Source organism: Molossus molossus, unplaced genomic scaffold (genome assembly GCF_014108415.1).
Source record: "Molossus molossus isolate mMolMol1 unplaced genomic scaffold, mMolMol1.p scaffold_m16_p_12, whole genome shotgun sequence".
Taxonomy (NCBI): Eukaryota; Metazoa; Chordata; class Mammalia; order Chiroptera; family Molossidae; genus Molossus; species Molossus molossus.
The window spans coordinates 76,748,006-76,761,730 of NW_023425347.1; the positions used below are offsets into that span (position 1 = coordinate 76,748,006).

The window sequence follows — 13,725 nt, forward strand, 5'->3', positions numbered from 1 at the left end:
TTAGAGTGTCAGCCCGTGGACCAGAAAATCCCGGGTTCGGTTTTCGCTAAGGGCACGTACCTCCGTTGCAGTTTGTCCCCAGTCCCTGTTGGGGTTGTGTGGGTGGCAACCAGTTGATGTGTCTTTCTCACATCAATGTTTCTCCCTCCCCACTCTATCTGAAGATAAATGCAAAAATGTCCTCAGGCGAGGATAAACAAACAAAAAAACAAAATCAATAGAAACATATTTAAAAAAAGATAAAAGAGAAATGGAATGGAGAAATTGACAAGCTAAGGGTTACAAACACTTGGAGAGGAGGCCTCCTACCCTGGAAGACTAGACCAGAGTAACTGTTTTCAAGAAGTCAGCCCTATTCTCTGGCAGGGTTTTCTTATACTTTCTAGTCCCATCTCTGTGTGATACTTACACTGGATCAGGAAGTACAAATGATTGAAAATACCACACAGCCACATTTATCCAGAACTTTGTGTAATAGTCATTTGCAATTAAATTAATATTGAGTACTTTCTTGACCTCAATTCCTGTCCAGTGACTTCAACGTCAATACAGTATTGAAGCTCTTTTCCCAAAGGCAAGGACTGGGCCTTTCCATCTCCCAGGGCACACTGGCTCACTAAGTGGAGCACAGGGAACTGGGGGATGGCTGTTGAATGTCACAGCTGCATGAGATGTTTCCAAGTGCTGCACATGTAAGGCAGAGTCCTAGGCCAAGAAACCCAGAGTCTCCTTTGGCAGCACAGAGCTGACTCATTTGAAAAATGTCGAAGTGCTGGCTCTCACTGTTCCATTGGAGAATGTGGACTCATCCCCTTTCTTGGCCCACCTTTAGTTTTCTTGATGGTAAGTAGAGGCAGTTAGTGTGGTGGGTGAGAGTGGAATCTCACTGCTTAAGGTTCAAATCCTATCCCTGCCTCTGACCTGTTTTAAGTACTTGGGGAAGTACTTATGTGTCTTGGTTTCTTTCTATTTGAAGAAAAAAATATGTTTTTATTGATTTTTTTAGAGAGAGAGGAAGTAAGAGGGAGATAGAAACATCGACGTGAGAGAGAAACATCTATTGGCCTCCTGCACGCCCCTCACTGGGGATCGAGCCCACAACCTGGGCATGTGCACTGACTGGGAATTGAACCGGGACCTCTCAGTCCATAGGACAACGCTCAATCCACTGAGCCACACCAGCTGGGCTTGGTTTCTTTATGTATAAAATGCCACCATCATTCCTTCCTCATTCCTCAGTGGTCTACCTGCTCCTGTCCTTGCTCTCAGATGGTGTAATTCCCTATATAACTGTCAGAATAAGCTTTTAAAAACATAAAACAGATCATGTCACTTCTGTGCTTAAAGCTTTCAAAGGCTGCCTATCACTCAGAATGAGAGTCGAAGTCCTTACATGGCCCCTACATGACCTGTCCCCTGCTCATCACCTACCACTTTATCACTAATGGTAGTGCAGAATCACCTGGAAGTCTTGTTAAAACACAGACTGTGAGCCTTACCTTCACAGTTTTTGGTTCAATAAATCTGGAGTGAGCTTGAGAATTTAAATTTCTAATATGCTTCCAGGTGATGCTGCTCTTGCAGGGAGAACCACACTTTGAAAACCACCTACCCAGCCAGATCAACTGTTTTAGTGTTTCTCAAGCACACCAGGCACATTCCTGCCTTAGGGACTTTGCAAGTGCTCTTCCCTCTGCCTGGCGGCCTCTTATTTCAAAGGTCAGCATAGCTTGTTCCCTTATCTCAGATGTCAGAAGCTCAGTGAGATCCTCCCTGACTCTCCTATTAAAAGTCACACCCTACTCCCTGCATTCCCAATTCTCCTTCCTCCCTTTGTATTTTTCCACAGCTCTTAGCACTACTTGACACATTGTATGTTTGACTTGTTTGTTTGCCTCCCTCAGCTCCATAAGACAGGGCTATCTGGTCTGCTCACTACAGTAGGTCTACCACCTAAAATAGTGCCTGGCACATAGAAGACAATCAGTAAATACTTGTTGGATGAATAAATCTGTAAAATGGGATAATGATAGTACCGATTTCATTGGGCATTGTGATGATTAATGATACAACGTTAATCATGTCAAACCCTTGGAATAGCACCTGCCACAGAATGAGCCTCAATAAATGTTAGCTGCTACTATTATTAGAGGAAACCAAAGCATTTGGTGCATTGTTGTGGAGAGCTTCATCGGCTTGTCTTTCCTTCTAGTCACATCAGATATGGGATTTGCTCTCTACAGAAGGTTCGTTGTCCCTGCAAATGGGTCATCACCGGTGAGTTCAGCTTACTGTTTTCTTTAATGAAAATTTGTTTACCTATCTTATCAGTAGCTAAAAAGGGTCCTCAAATAGGGGCAACAATTATGTCATTTAGGGCAGTCAAATTTCCATCTGGAAGAAAATTCCTGAGCAAATAAGACTTTTGGATTGTCCTTTTCACTTAATTCTCTCAGGCCTTGACCACTGGCTCTACTTCTCTGTACCTACCATACTGGTAGCTATTCCAGAACAGGAGAGAAGGGATTTCACTACCACAGAGGGAAAAAAAAGCAGATTAGAAATCAGCAATGAAAACTTGGGTCCAGATGAATTTACAATATAAAGAAAACTTACAAAGATCTCATTTTGTTGGAATTAACCTTTATATTTGATAGGTTCTGTGTTTTAATTCTGACATTTTGTTTATGTGAGATCAAATTATGCTCCTATAGAACGATCCATCCTGCAACTCAACTCTGTTCTCTATCTAGAACCATCCCAAATGGGATGATGATCAAGTAGACTGAGGAACAGCAGCTCTGTCTTGTGTACTCGGAGAGTCAGTGAAATGACATACTTAGCTTTGCATATTTTAGAACATCTCTCTGTGCACGTGAAGTTTTGTGTCTCTCGCCTGAGTTCCTTGTTCTTCAGACATTTAAAGATTCTTGTGTGACTGTGATGATATTTGTTGTTTAATAAGAGAGATGCAACTGAAATATGTAATGAACACTTTTTCACTTATTTCCATCCCTCCCCCCTTTTCTCCCAAGGTGTCTTTTGCAGCTCACATTGCAGGTGGATTTGCTGGAATGTCCATAGGGTACACAGTGTTTAGCTGCTTTGATAAGACACTGCTGAAAGATCCACGGTTTTGGATAGCAATTGCAGCTTATTTAGCTTGTGCCGTATTTGCTGTGTTTTTCAACATTTTCCTATCCCCAGCGAACTGACCTGCCCCTAATAGAAACCAATTAATAAAAAGAGCCATCTGGGTAAAAACAAACTGGAGAACTCTATGAAGAAACAGAGAAGTCCCAGCAAAACACCACTGAAATCATCAGTTGCAAAGACTCCTAACAAAAGGTCTTAGGTTTTTTGTTTTTTAAATAATGTTTTCATTGATTTTTTTAGAGAGAGAGGAAAGGAGAGAGGGATAGAAACATCAATGTGGGAGAGAACAATTGATTGGCTGCCTCCTGCAAGCCCCGCACCCCTCACTGGGGATCAAACCCACAACCCAGGCACGTGCCCTGGGCCAGGAATTGAACTGTGACCTCTCAGTCCACAGGAGGGCGCTCAGTCTGCTGAGCCACACCTGCTGGGACGTCTTAGGTTTTAAGGAAGGGGCTACTAAATACAAGGGGAGGGAAGAGGAAGAGAGAAAAGGGAAGTAAAGACCAGACATTGGGTCTTTCCCAGGCATGTGGTGTGCATGAATGTATCCTCTAAAAGAGACTTGTTCTTCTTTGAGGATATATTAGAAATGGCTTGCTAGAATCATCAATACTGTACTATGCTGATAATAAAACTTTTCATACCTGTGTCTGACTATGTATAATCATTTTCAATCACTGTTCCGGTAGCAAGATCTCTAAGGTGCTTTATATACATTATTGCTAAACTTTTTAAGAACCCAGATAGGTGGTTATTACTCTGCATCTTAGAAAGAAGGACATGGAAACTCTAAAAAAATCAAATAACTTGTCTAAAAAAGGGCACAATTTGAAGAGTGGTAATGACTTGAAAGCCCATACTCTCTTCCCCTACTGGTCTAACAGTGCTGTATCCCCCAAATACTGAAAGTTAAGAGTATCATGGGAATATAGGAATAAACATTTCTGTGGGTGCACCAGGGATGGTAGAAATACCTTATTTTATAGGAGAAGACAGAATTCTCTGGACTGCGAGTTTCAGATTCTAATAGCTTGTCTAGGATCCCAAGGAACCTCGAACTGGCTTTCCAGTGCACACCATGCACATGGCTCTGGTTTCTCATTCATGATAAGATTCTGATTCTTCACATGGTTCTCCTATGAGTGGGTGGGATTTATTTACAGAAGGTAAAAATGTTGTATCTGAGAGCTGAGATGCTTGTGTTGTTTTTCCTGTAGAGAACCCAGATTGTTGGCCATTCTTTTCCCAAAACAGTAGTTTTAGGTTATCTAAACATAGGAAGTCCATTTTTTTCTTCTTTCATCATCAACATGTTTTTTTAATTTGTTTGTTTGTTTTGTTAATCCTCACCAGAGGATACCCTTTCATTGGTTCTTAGAGTGGAAGGGAGGAAGAGAGAGAGAGACAGAGAAAAACATCAATGTGAGAGAGACACATCAATTGGTTGCCTCCTGCATGACCCAGATTGGGGCTGAGGATTGAACCTGCAACCCAGGTACGTACCCTTGACCAGGAATCCATCCTGTGACCCCTTGGTTCAAGGGCTGCCACTGTAACCACCCAGCCAAACCGGCCAGGGCCATCACTGACATGTTTTATAAACACCCATCTAAACATTTTGCTGTATTCTGAAAGGAGCACACACACACACACTTAATATAGTAAATAAAAGTATTTTAGCATTTTAAGAAAAGCTGATCTGGAATTTGTTTAAAAAATTATTTCTAAATTTGAGTATGAAAATATGAGTATGCTCTTGGTTAAACAAAGATTTGAACAAGAACTTAAAAAGGTACCTCCCCCCACCCCACCCCCTTTTACTTTCTCACCCTCCAAACTGCTCTTTTCCCTGGTGATGGAAAATAGCTCGGTGTGTATTCTAGACCTTTTTCTATCCAGGATGAGCAGAAAGGCAAATGTATTTTAGCTGATGGCTGACTCTACTTGCTGCACTGAATCTGCTCTATACCCTCAAAGGGACAAATTCAGAGAAATACTCATCTGCCATGGTGAATACACCAGGTCACTAGCCTGAGGAGAGACCTTTAATGACCTAAAGGGCAATGTAGTTGTTAATAACAATAAACTGGTCAGAGCAATAGGATTCATCTAACTGTGAAATTGGACGTGACCCATTGACCATTAATATTGATGATTAAATCGTTATCCTGTCAGAAAGATTGTTTGGTACTAGAAACATTGCTCACATGACCGAAAACAGTGATTATCTATTTTATTCCGCAGAGGGCAAAATTACCATGTAAAAAAAGCACACGTATTTTAAATTTTTTTTTTTTATTATCCTCACCCAAGGACATTTTTCCATTTTTTGTTTAGATAGCGTAGAAGGGAGAAAGAGGAAGAGAGAGAGAGAGAGAGAGAGAGAGAGAAACATCGACGTGAAAGGGACACATCGAGTGGCTGCCACCTACACAACCCAACCAGGGCTGGGGACAAACTGCATCCAAGGTACGTGCCCTAGTGGGAACCAAACCAGGGTCTCTGGACTGCAAGTCGATGCTCTAAACGCTGAGCCAAACCGGCCAGGGCGGTATTTTAAATTTGAAATAGTATCTCTGAATTACAGAGGAACCATTTACTCAGCTTAATTTGGAGTTAAAAACTTTAGTCTTCTAAACGGTGCTGAGTTATTGGAAATATTATAAGTATTCTTAATTTGTGCTGTTCAATAAAGAAGCCACTAGGCACAGGTAGCGTATACAAACCACACTGCCAGAGCTCAAAAGCTGTATGTGGCTAGGGGCTACCTTATTGGACAGCACACAGAGTCTATTTCACCATTGTTGCTAAAAGTTCTATTGGACAGCCTGTTTTAGAAACAAGTATGAGCCAAATGGGAAATGGTGGCTGAGGCATTCACTGCACTGAACTGAACTGAATCTGCTCTGCACCTGCAAAGGGAAACATTCAGAGAACAAGCTAAAAATGATTGTGGTATAACTTCTAAGAATGATTTGCTTCAGATTTATCTGAAAAAGGTTTGTGTTAATCTCTCTTTTAGCCAATTAAGAGCCATTTGAAATGTTCTCATCTTCTGCTTTTGAATTCTATAGTACTGTATCTATGTATACTAGTATTCATGTCATTTGCCATAAAAACTTTAGAACCTAAGATTTGTAGTGAAACAATACTGTTCCTTCTCTCAGAAAATACTATGCCCTTTAAGGGAAAAAAAAGTCTTTTATTTCTTTTTGTGATTAGAAAAGTAAAGTGCTCATGGTAAAAAAAAAAAATTATAAAAAAATCAGGTCAACTGTATTCATACTACTCAGCGGTAACAGTTAACATTTGGACGAATATCCTTCTAGGCATTTTTGTATGCATCTCTACATGTAAGTAAATTTACAGTGATGGGGCCATAGTATTAATCTGTTTTATAACCTGAATATCACTCAATTTATTAAATGTCTTTGTATATTAATATATAATTACTATTTCTACTGTTTGCATAGTACCACACTGTGGAAGATACTATTATTTATTATGTAAAATAGTCTTTCTTGTATTGATAATTACTTTGGATGGTTTCAAGTTATGATTACTATCATGAATAATATCTGCTTACACTTTAAAGTGCTCTGGGTTGTTGGGTCAAAGAGTATATTATTGTTAACATAAATAGAAATGTTCTCTAGCTCAGGAATACAACTACATTTTAGAAGGGTGATGCTGTTTCAATTTTTTTGTTTTTAATCCTCACCTGAGGATATTTTTTCATTTATCATCAGATAGACTGGGAAGGAGGGAGGGAGCGAGAGAGAGAAACATCAGTATGAGAGAGAGACATCTATTGGTTGTCTCCAGCACTACCCCAACCAGGGCTGGGGACCGAACTGCAACCGAGGTATGTGCCCTTGACTGGAATCGAACCCGTGACTCTCTGGTCCATGAGCCAATGCTCTAACCACCGAGCAAAACTGGCCAGAGCTCAAGTTGTTATTGTTTTTTTAACTGCATAAAGCTTTCAGAAAGGCTCTAACCAGCCCTGGCCATTTTGGCTCAGCGGTTAGAGCGTCGGCCTGCGGTCCAGAGAGAGACCCGGGTTCGGTTCCCACCAAGGGCACGTACTTTGGTTGCAGTTTGTCCCCAGCCCTGGTTGGGTCATGTGTCCCTTTCACGTCAATGTTTCTCTCTCTCTCTCTCTTTCTCTCTCTCTCCCTCCCACTCTACCTGAACAAAATATCGGAAAAAAAAATGTCCTCAGGTGAGGATTAAAAAAAAAAGGCTCTAACCAGTTATTTAAAAAGTCAAAACTATCACTATTTAAATAATTAAACTTTTAGGAGAAAAGAGGTGATTTCTTAATTTCTCTTTCAGGCAAATTTCATAAATATGCTTAAAGAGAAAAAAATAACAGTTTAATGAAAACAGTTAAGAGCTGACTTTAGAATTACATTGATTGAATTTGAATTCCAGTTTTAGCTGTGACCTTAGATAATTTAAGGTGTGCCTCAGTTTCCTCACTGTAAATAGGGAAGCAACATACCTACCTCACAGGGTTTTTTGTGATGAAGGTATCTTGTAGCTATAGTATGTTGTTTGACTGTGTAACATTTCCCTTTCTGTAAGGGATATGGGACATACATTTATATTTTAAATGAAAGTGAATGAAAACATTCTTTTTTCTTTCCTTTGGGATATATTTCCTCTTTGATATCCTAGGATACCAACCTTAATATAAAACCTACTGGCTGATAATCCAAGCATGTAAATTATATTTTGTCCCACTGTTCCCTTCACAAAAGTAAGCTACGTGTCTTATTTTTTTTTTCTCTCTTTATCGATTTTTAGGGAGGGAGGGAGAGGGAGAGAGAGAAACACCAATGAGACAGAACATCAACTGGCCACCTCCTGCATGTCCCCCACTGGGGATCAGGCCCCAAACCTGGGCATGTGCCCTGACCAGGAATCAAACCAGTGACCTTTTGGTGCATGGGTCCATGTTCAACCACTAAGCCACACTGGCTGTGCCAAGCTACCTGTCTTAAATAGGTCAAATAACTGTTACAATGAAAATTTCTATAATAATGTTACAGGAAAGGGGACCTGGTCCTGAGCAGGTCTTGCCTAGGGCCAGGCTGGTAACCTGTAGATTCTTGACTTTGTGCAGGAAAAATTTCACAATGCAAGTCCAGGTGAATTTTAGAGGATGTTTATTAAAGCTGGGGACACTGAAACAAGAAAGGACTGGGGAAAGGCTTAGGCTGGTCTGCTTCGGCTCACTAAGAAGTCCGAGAAAAGGGGGCCTTGAGGACAGGCTCAGGGGGTTTGCCTGGGATGAATGACACTGCCCATTGCTGCCCTAGTTGCAAGTCTAGTGGGGTCCCTTAGAGTCTAAGAGATGCTTGGCTGGGGGGGTAGAGCGAAAGGGGGGTGCAGGTGTGCTCCTGGGAGGGAGAGCGCATGCTGGGTCCTTTGTCTTGAGGCTTTTATTTCTGTCTTGCAGGCGGGAATCTTAGGGGAGGTCTTGGGAGAGTTTCAGCAGAGTATTCATCAGTTTTCTAGGTGTGCTCCTTCAGGGTCGTGGTTCTCACTGATTGGCCAGTGTCAGGGCAGGGGGTTGTTAGTTAATACAGCTGATCTTGGTGTTGTCTACCTGGTTTTGCTGCTCTTCTGGGTCTGGAGCTGAACTACAACTGAGGCCTAGATGTTATTTCTAGGGAAGTGACCTTCTGTGTCTGCTGTAAATTGCTCTGTCAGTTTGTTCAGCTATCTGCCTCAGTTTCCCTATTGCACTTGTCCTGGCTTACTGGTCTGTCTCAATATCATCACCATACCAATGTTCTATTTATTTCAAGTAATATCTAATAATATCCTGGTAGTACAAAATAGTTGAGATTTGGAGTTAATTTTAAGATGATAAAAATTTACAGTATATTTTGTCCTGGCCGGTTTTGCTCAGTGGTTAGAGCATTGGCCTGTGGACGAGAGAGTCCTGGGTTCAGTTCCTGCTAGGGGCACGTACCAAAAAAAAAAAAAATTTACAGTATTTTTCATAGCAAAATATAATAAAGGTTTTATGAATAGTCATAAATATACTACTGAAATGACTTCTAAAAAAGTTCAAAAACTGCCATAAAGAAACCAGAATTTAGCCTGGCCAGTGTGGCTCAGTGGTTGAGTGTCGACCCCTGCAGCAAGAGGTTGCTGGTTCGATTCCCGGTCAGGGTACATGCCCAGGTTGTGGGCCAGATCCCCAGTGGGGATCATGCAGGAGGCAGCCAGTAGATGTTCTCTCTCTCCCTTCCTCTCTTTCTAAAATCAATAAAGAAAAAAAAAGTAAAGAAACCAGAATTTAGACATTTAAATATGGATTTAAAAAACTAGTCTAAATCCCCATAGCAAGAGCCAGATCTATTTCCTCTGATTTCATTAAATTCTGTATCTTACTGAATTGTGAAATGAGACACATTCATTTTCCTTTGTGTATAAATGAGATTTAAAAATCACTGACTTTGGTTATAACTTTTATATAAAATAATCTTAATAGATTTGCATTTTTTTTTTTTTTTTGGTGGTACGTGCCCCTAGTGGTAACCGAACCCGGGACTCTCTGGTCGGCAAGCCGATGCTCAACCACTGAGCCAAACAGGCCAGGGCTAGATTTGTAAGATCAAATCAGTAGTTTTAGGAACCTCTTCAAAAGCTCTGAGTTTAGCCCTGGCCAGTCTGGCTCAGCAGTTAGAGCGTTGGCCTGTGGACCAGAGAGTCCTGGGTTCGGTTCCCACTAAGGGCATGTACCTCAGTTGCAATTTGTTCCTGGCCCTGGTTGGGGTCGTGTGGGTGGCAACCACTCGGTGTGTTTCTTTCACATCGATGTTTCTCTCTCTCCCTCCCACTCTATCTGAAGAAAAATGCAAAAAATGTCCTTGGGTGAGGATAAAAAAAAAAGCTCTGAGTTTAAAAAAATAAAACAACAAACTTCAGCTAAGTAAGAAGACTCCTTTCTTATGAAGTCCTACAATTCTATTCTTCATAGAGATTATATACACCCTTCCGCAGTATCATGTTTTTGTTTTTCATTGCATTATGAGGTCCTAAACATAAGTGAATTTATTTATTTACTTATTTTTTTAATTCTCACCTGAGGACATTTTTCCTTTTTTTAAATTTATTTTTTATTTTTTGTTCATATACAGTGGAAGGGAAAGAGAGGAAGAGCGAGAGAAACAGCGATGTGAAAGGGACGACGCATCGAGTGGCTGCCACTCGCATGACCCAACCAGGGCCAGGGACAAACTGCAACTGAGGTACATGCCCTTAGCGGGAACCGAACCCGGGTCTCTCAGGACCACAGGCTGACGCTCTAACCACTAAGCCAAACCGGCCAGGGTCTTTTTATTTATTTTTTATACGTGCCCCTAGCAGGAACTGAACCCCAGACTCTCTGGTCCGCAGGCCCACTCTCCAACTGCTGAGCCAAACCGGCCAGGGCAACATACGTGAACTTAAAGTCCTAATATCTTTTTTTTTTTTTTAATATACATATTTTTTTATCCTCACCTGAGGACATTTTTCCATTTTTTGTTCAGACAGAGTGGGAGGGAGAGAGAGGAAGAGAGAGAGAGAGAAACATTGATGTGAAAGGGACACATCAAGTGGTTGCGACCCGCATGACCAACCAGGGCTGAGGACAAACTGCAACCGAGGTATGCGTCCTTAGCGGGAACCGAACCTGGATCTCTCCGGACCACAGGCCAACACTCTAACCGCTGAGCGAAACCGGCCAGGGCAAGTCCTAATATCTTTAATATATTCTTGGTAACAGATTATCACACCTCTCTAGGGAAAAAGTAAACAACTAGCACATGGATAGAGTGATGCTTTGTTCATATTTTGGCCATAGGTCTGCTTTAAGGAATAGCACGCCGTCAGAATGGAAGAATTTATCTGCCTCCTAGTTGATGGGGTTCAGAGCTAAGATGGCGGACTAAATAAACATGGGGGACTGGAATTTCCTTGGAGGCATTCTGGAGGAAGTTCACATCCACTCCACCATGATTGGAAAGATCTGGCTCACCACCCTGTTCATATTTCGTATGCTTGTTTTGGGTGTAGCAGCTGAAAATGTCTGGAATGATGAGCAGTCTGGCTTCATTTGTAATACAGAACAACCTGGCTGCAGGAATGTATGCTATGACCAAGCTTTTCCTATCTCCCTCATTAGATACTGGGTCCTGCAGGTGATTTTTGTGTCTTCACCATCCCTGGTTTACATGGGCCATGCTTTGTACCGACTGAGAGTCCTGGAGAAAGAGAGGCAGAGGGAGAAAGTTCAACTGAGAGGAGAACTGAAGGGGATAGAGTTTGAAATGTCTGAGGATCGAAGGAGACTGGAGCAAGAACTTTGTCAGCTGGCACAAAGGAAATTTAATAAAGCTCCACTCCGGGGAACTCTGCTTTGCACTTACGTGATACACATTTTCGCTCGCTCTGTAGTTGAAGTTGGGTTCATGATTGGACAGTATCTTTTATATGGATTTCATTTAGAGCCACTATTTAAATGCCATGGCTACCCATGTCCAAATATAATTGATTGTTTTGTTTCAAGACCTACAGAAAAGACAACATTCCTATTATTTATGCAATCCATAGCCACTGTTTCACTTTTCTTAAATGTTCTAGAAATTTTCCACCTAGGCTTCAAAAAGATTAAAAGAGGGCTTTGGGGACAATATAAATGGGAGGACGAGCATAAAAATGAATTCTATTCGAACAGGTCAAAACAAAATCTTACCAAATATCAGATCACAGCTGCAAACTCACTGAAGCGATTCTCTTCTGCACCTGATTATAATCTGATAGTGGAAAAGCCAACACACACAACAGTGTATCCTGGTTTAAATTCCCCTGTACATCAGGCATATCCTGACAATCACAATAGAAATGATGAGAAATGCATTTTGGATGAACAGGAAACTGTACTGTCTGATGAGATGTGCACACTTAGTACTACCTGTAGTTGTATTCAATGCATTGGCTCAAGTACTAATGAAAACAGTCATAAAATATCTGCAAAAGACGTTAATGGAAACCAGTTAAGGAAAAAAAGAGAAATTGATGGCAAAAACAGCAAAAGGAACCAGTACCCTACAGGTCACTGTTCTATTCCAGGTGTTGCTATAGATCTGGACAGCCACATGGGGCAGTCACCCCAAACAGCTTTCTCTCTGCCAGCTAACTGCATCTGGAAACCAAGGTGGCTTCGTGCTACCTGGAGTCCCTCTACAGGAGATGAAAACTGGGTGTCACCTCCCAACGCTAACCTCAAGGGCCGGTCCAGAGAAGGCACAATCAGAACCCTTTCTCCTTTAGAAGAATTCCAACCACCTGACATTCCAGACACTCCTAATTCTTTTGGAGAGTTGTCCTTTGGATCTGAGTTGGTCAGAACCTGCAATAATCCTACTGCTTGTCCTCAAAATCAATTAGTGTTGCTGACAAATGATCTTATTAGTAGGCGGGCTACCACAGACCTTCAGATCTGAACAGTTGGCTTTTAGACATTCTGCATATTATATGATCACAGAAGTAGCCTACTGATAGCAGAACACAGACAAAACAGATGAAGGTAGCTTTAAGACCAGGTGTTAAGATGGACAAGTGCAAACCCATTTTAGAAACAGCTCTAATTTTGAACAGTGAAGGGGTAGTTTTGAAAACAATTACATAGAGTTATCAAATTGGAGTTACTTTTCACCCACACACTTCAGAATTTGTGAAAACTGTGTTTGGGGAAATCACATGTTCAGAATTGAGGCTAAATGGATGGCAACCAGGTTTTTCCTTGAAGGGACCACAGTCCTTTGGAGATTGTTCTTGATGTGCATAATTCCTCCTTTTAGTTACTTATCTTTTATTTGTGGACACTGGTTAAATTCTGTTTGCTCCTGGGACTTTAGTTTCCTTATAGACTGCAACCTAATGTGTCGTGAGTATAACCATAATGCTGTTACCCAGTAAATAAATTGTTAAAAACATTTGTGGCTTTCTTTGACCAGTTTATGGCATCGTGATTCAATGCTCAGACTAAAGTTTTGGCTCCACTAACTGGTCACCTAACCTCACCACTTTAGTGTCAGTATCTACCTTACAGATATAGTGTAAAGATTAAAATAAGAAATACACGTGTTTAATACAGTGCCTGGCACACAATAAGCGATCACAAGTGTTAGCTCTTACATGTTTCTGCTCACCCTCCACAGGCCCACATCAAGTCGGCCACAAAACAAGGAAACTGCAAACGTAGAAGCCAGAACAAACATACTATTCTAAACACACTCCTCAAGCCACTGGAAATCCAAGGTTCGCCCTGCGTCAGTCGTGGGCACTTTTTTAGGATGAGAGCCAAGGAGCCAGCACATACTTAAAAGTTGCCACGGGCTCCGAGGTCCCAGTTGAGGCAGGTCCGCCCACTATCGGTGTCAGGAGATTCTTCCCCCGGTTGCTCCCGGGCTACGCAGGCTCCACCCCCAGGCGCCACGCCCGTCTTTGGCCCCACAAGGACGCCAGTCCAGAGTTACCGAAACCTCGCTTGTCCCGAAG

At 41.6% G+C, this 13,725-nt stretch overlaps 2 protein-coding genes across 4 annotated transcripts in view; both read left to right on the forward strand.

Annotated features, from left to right (window-relative positions):
• RHBDL2 (rhomboid like 2) overlaps positions 1-11,096 on the forward strand; it is a 138,154-nt gene extending 127,058 nt beyond the window's left edge. For 2 of the 3 annotated variants that reach the window (XM_036257364.1, XM_036257365.1), the window contains exons 7-8: positions 2,213-2,277; positions 3,036-3,438. In XM_036257364.1, coding sequence (XP_036113257.1) covers positions 2,213-2,277; positions 3,036-3,215 — 245 coding nt within the window. In that variant the 3' untranslated portion in view covers positions 3,216-3,438. Of the gene's footprint in view, positions 1-2,212; positions 2,278-3,035; positions 3,439-11,026 lie in introns of those variants that run through there. The other variant, XM_036257366.1, reaches the window with a different exon arrangement.
• A 19-nt stretch (positions 11,097-11,115) lies between these two features.
• Positions 11,116-13,108, forward strand: GJA9 (gap junction protein alpha 9). The gene has a single exon (XM_036257360.1). The coding sequence runs from the start codon at positions 11,121-11,123 to the stop codon at positions 12,666-12,668; it is 1,548 nt and encodes a 515-aa protein (XP_036113253.1). The 5' UTR covers positions 11,116-11,120; the 3' UTR covers positions 12,669-13,108.
• The last annotated feature ends 617 nt before the right edge of the window (positions 13,109-13,725 follow it).

Excerpts from the sequence above, each read along its gene's own strand:
- GJA9 (XM_036257360.1), top strand. The coding sequence starts at position 11,121 with ATGGGGGACTGGAATTTCCTTGGAGGCATTCTGGAGGAAGTTCACATC.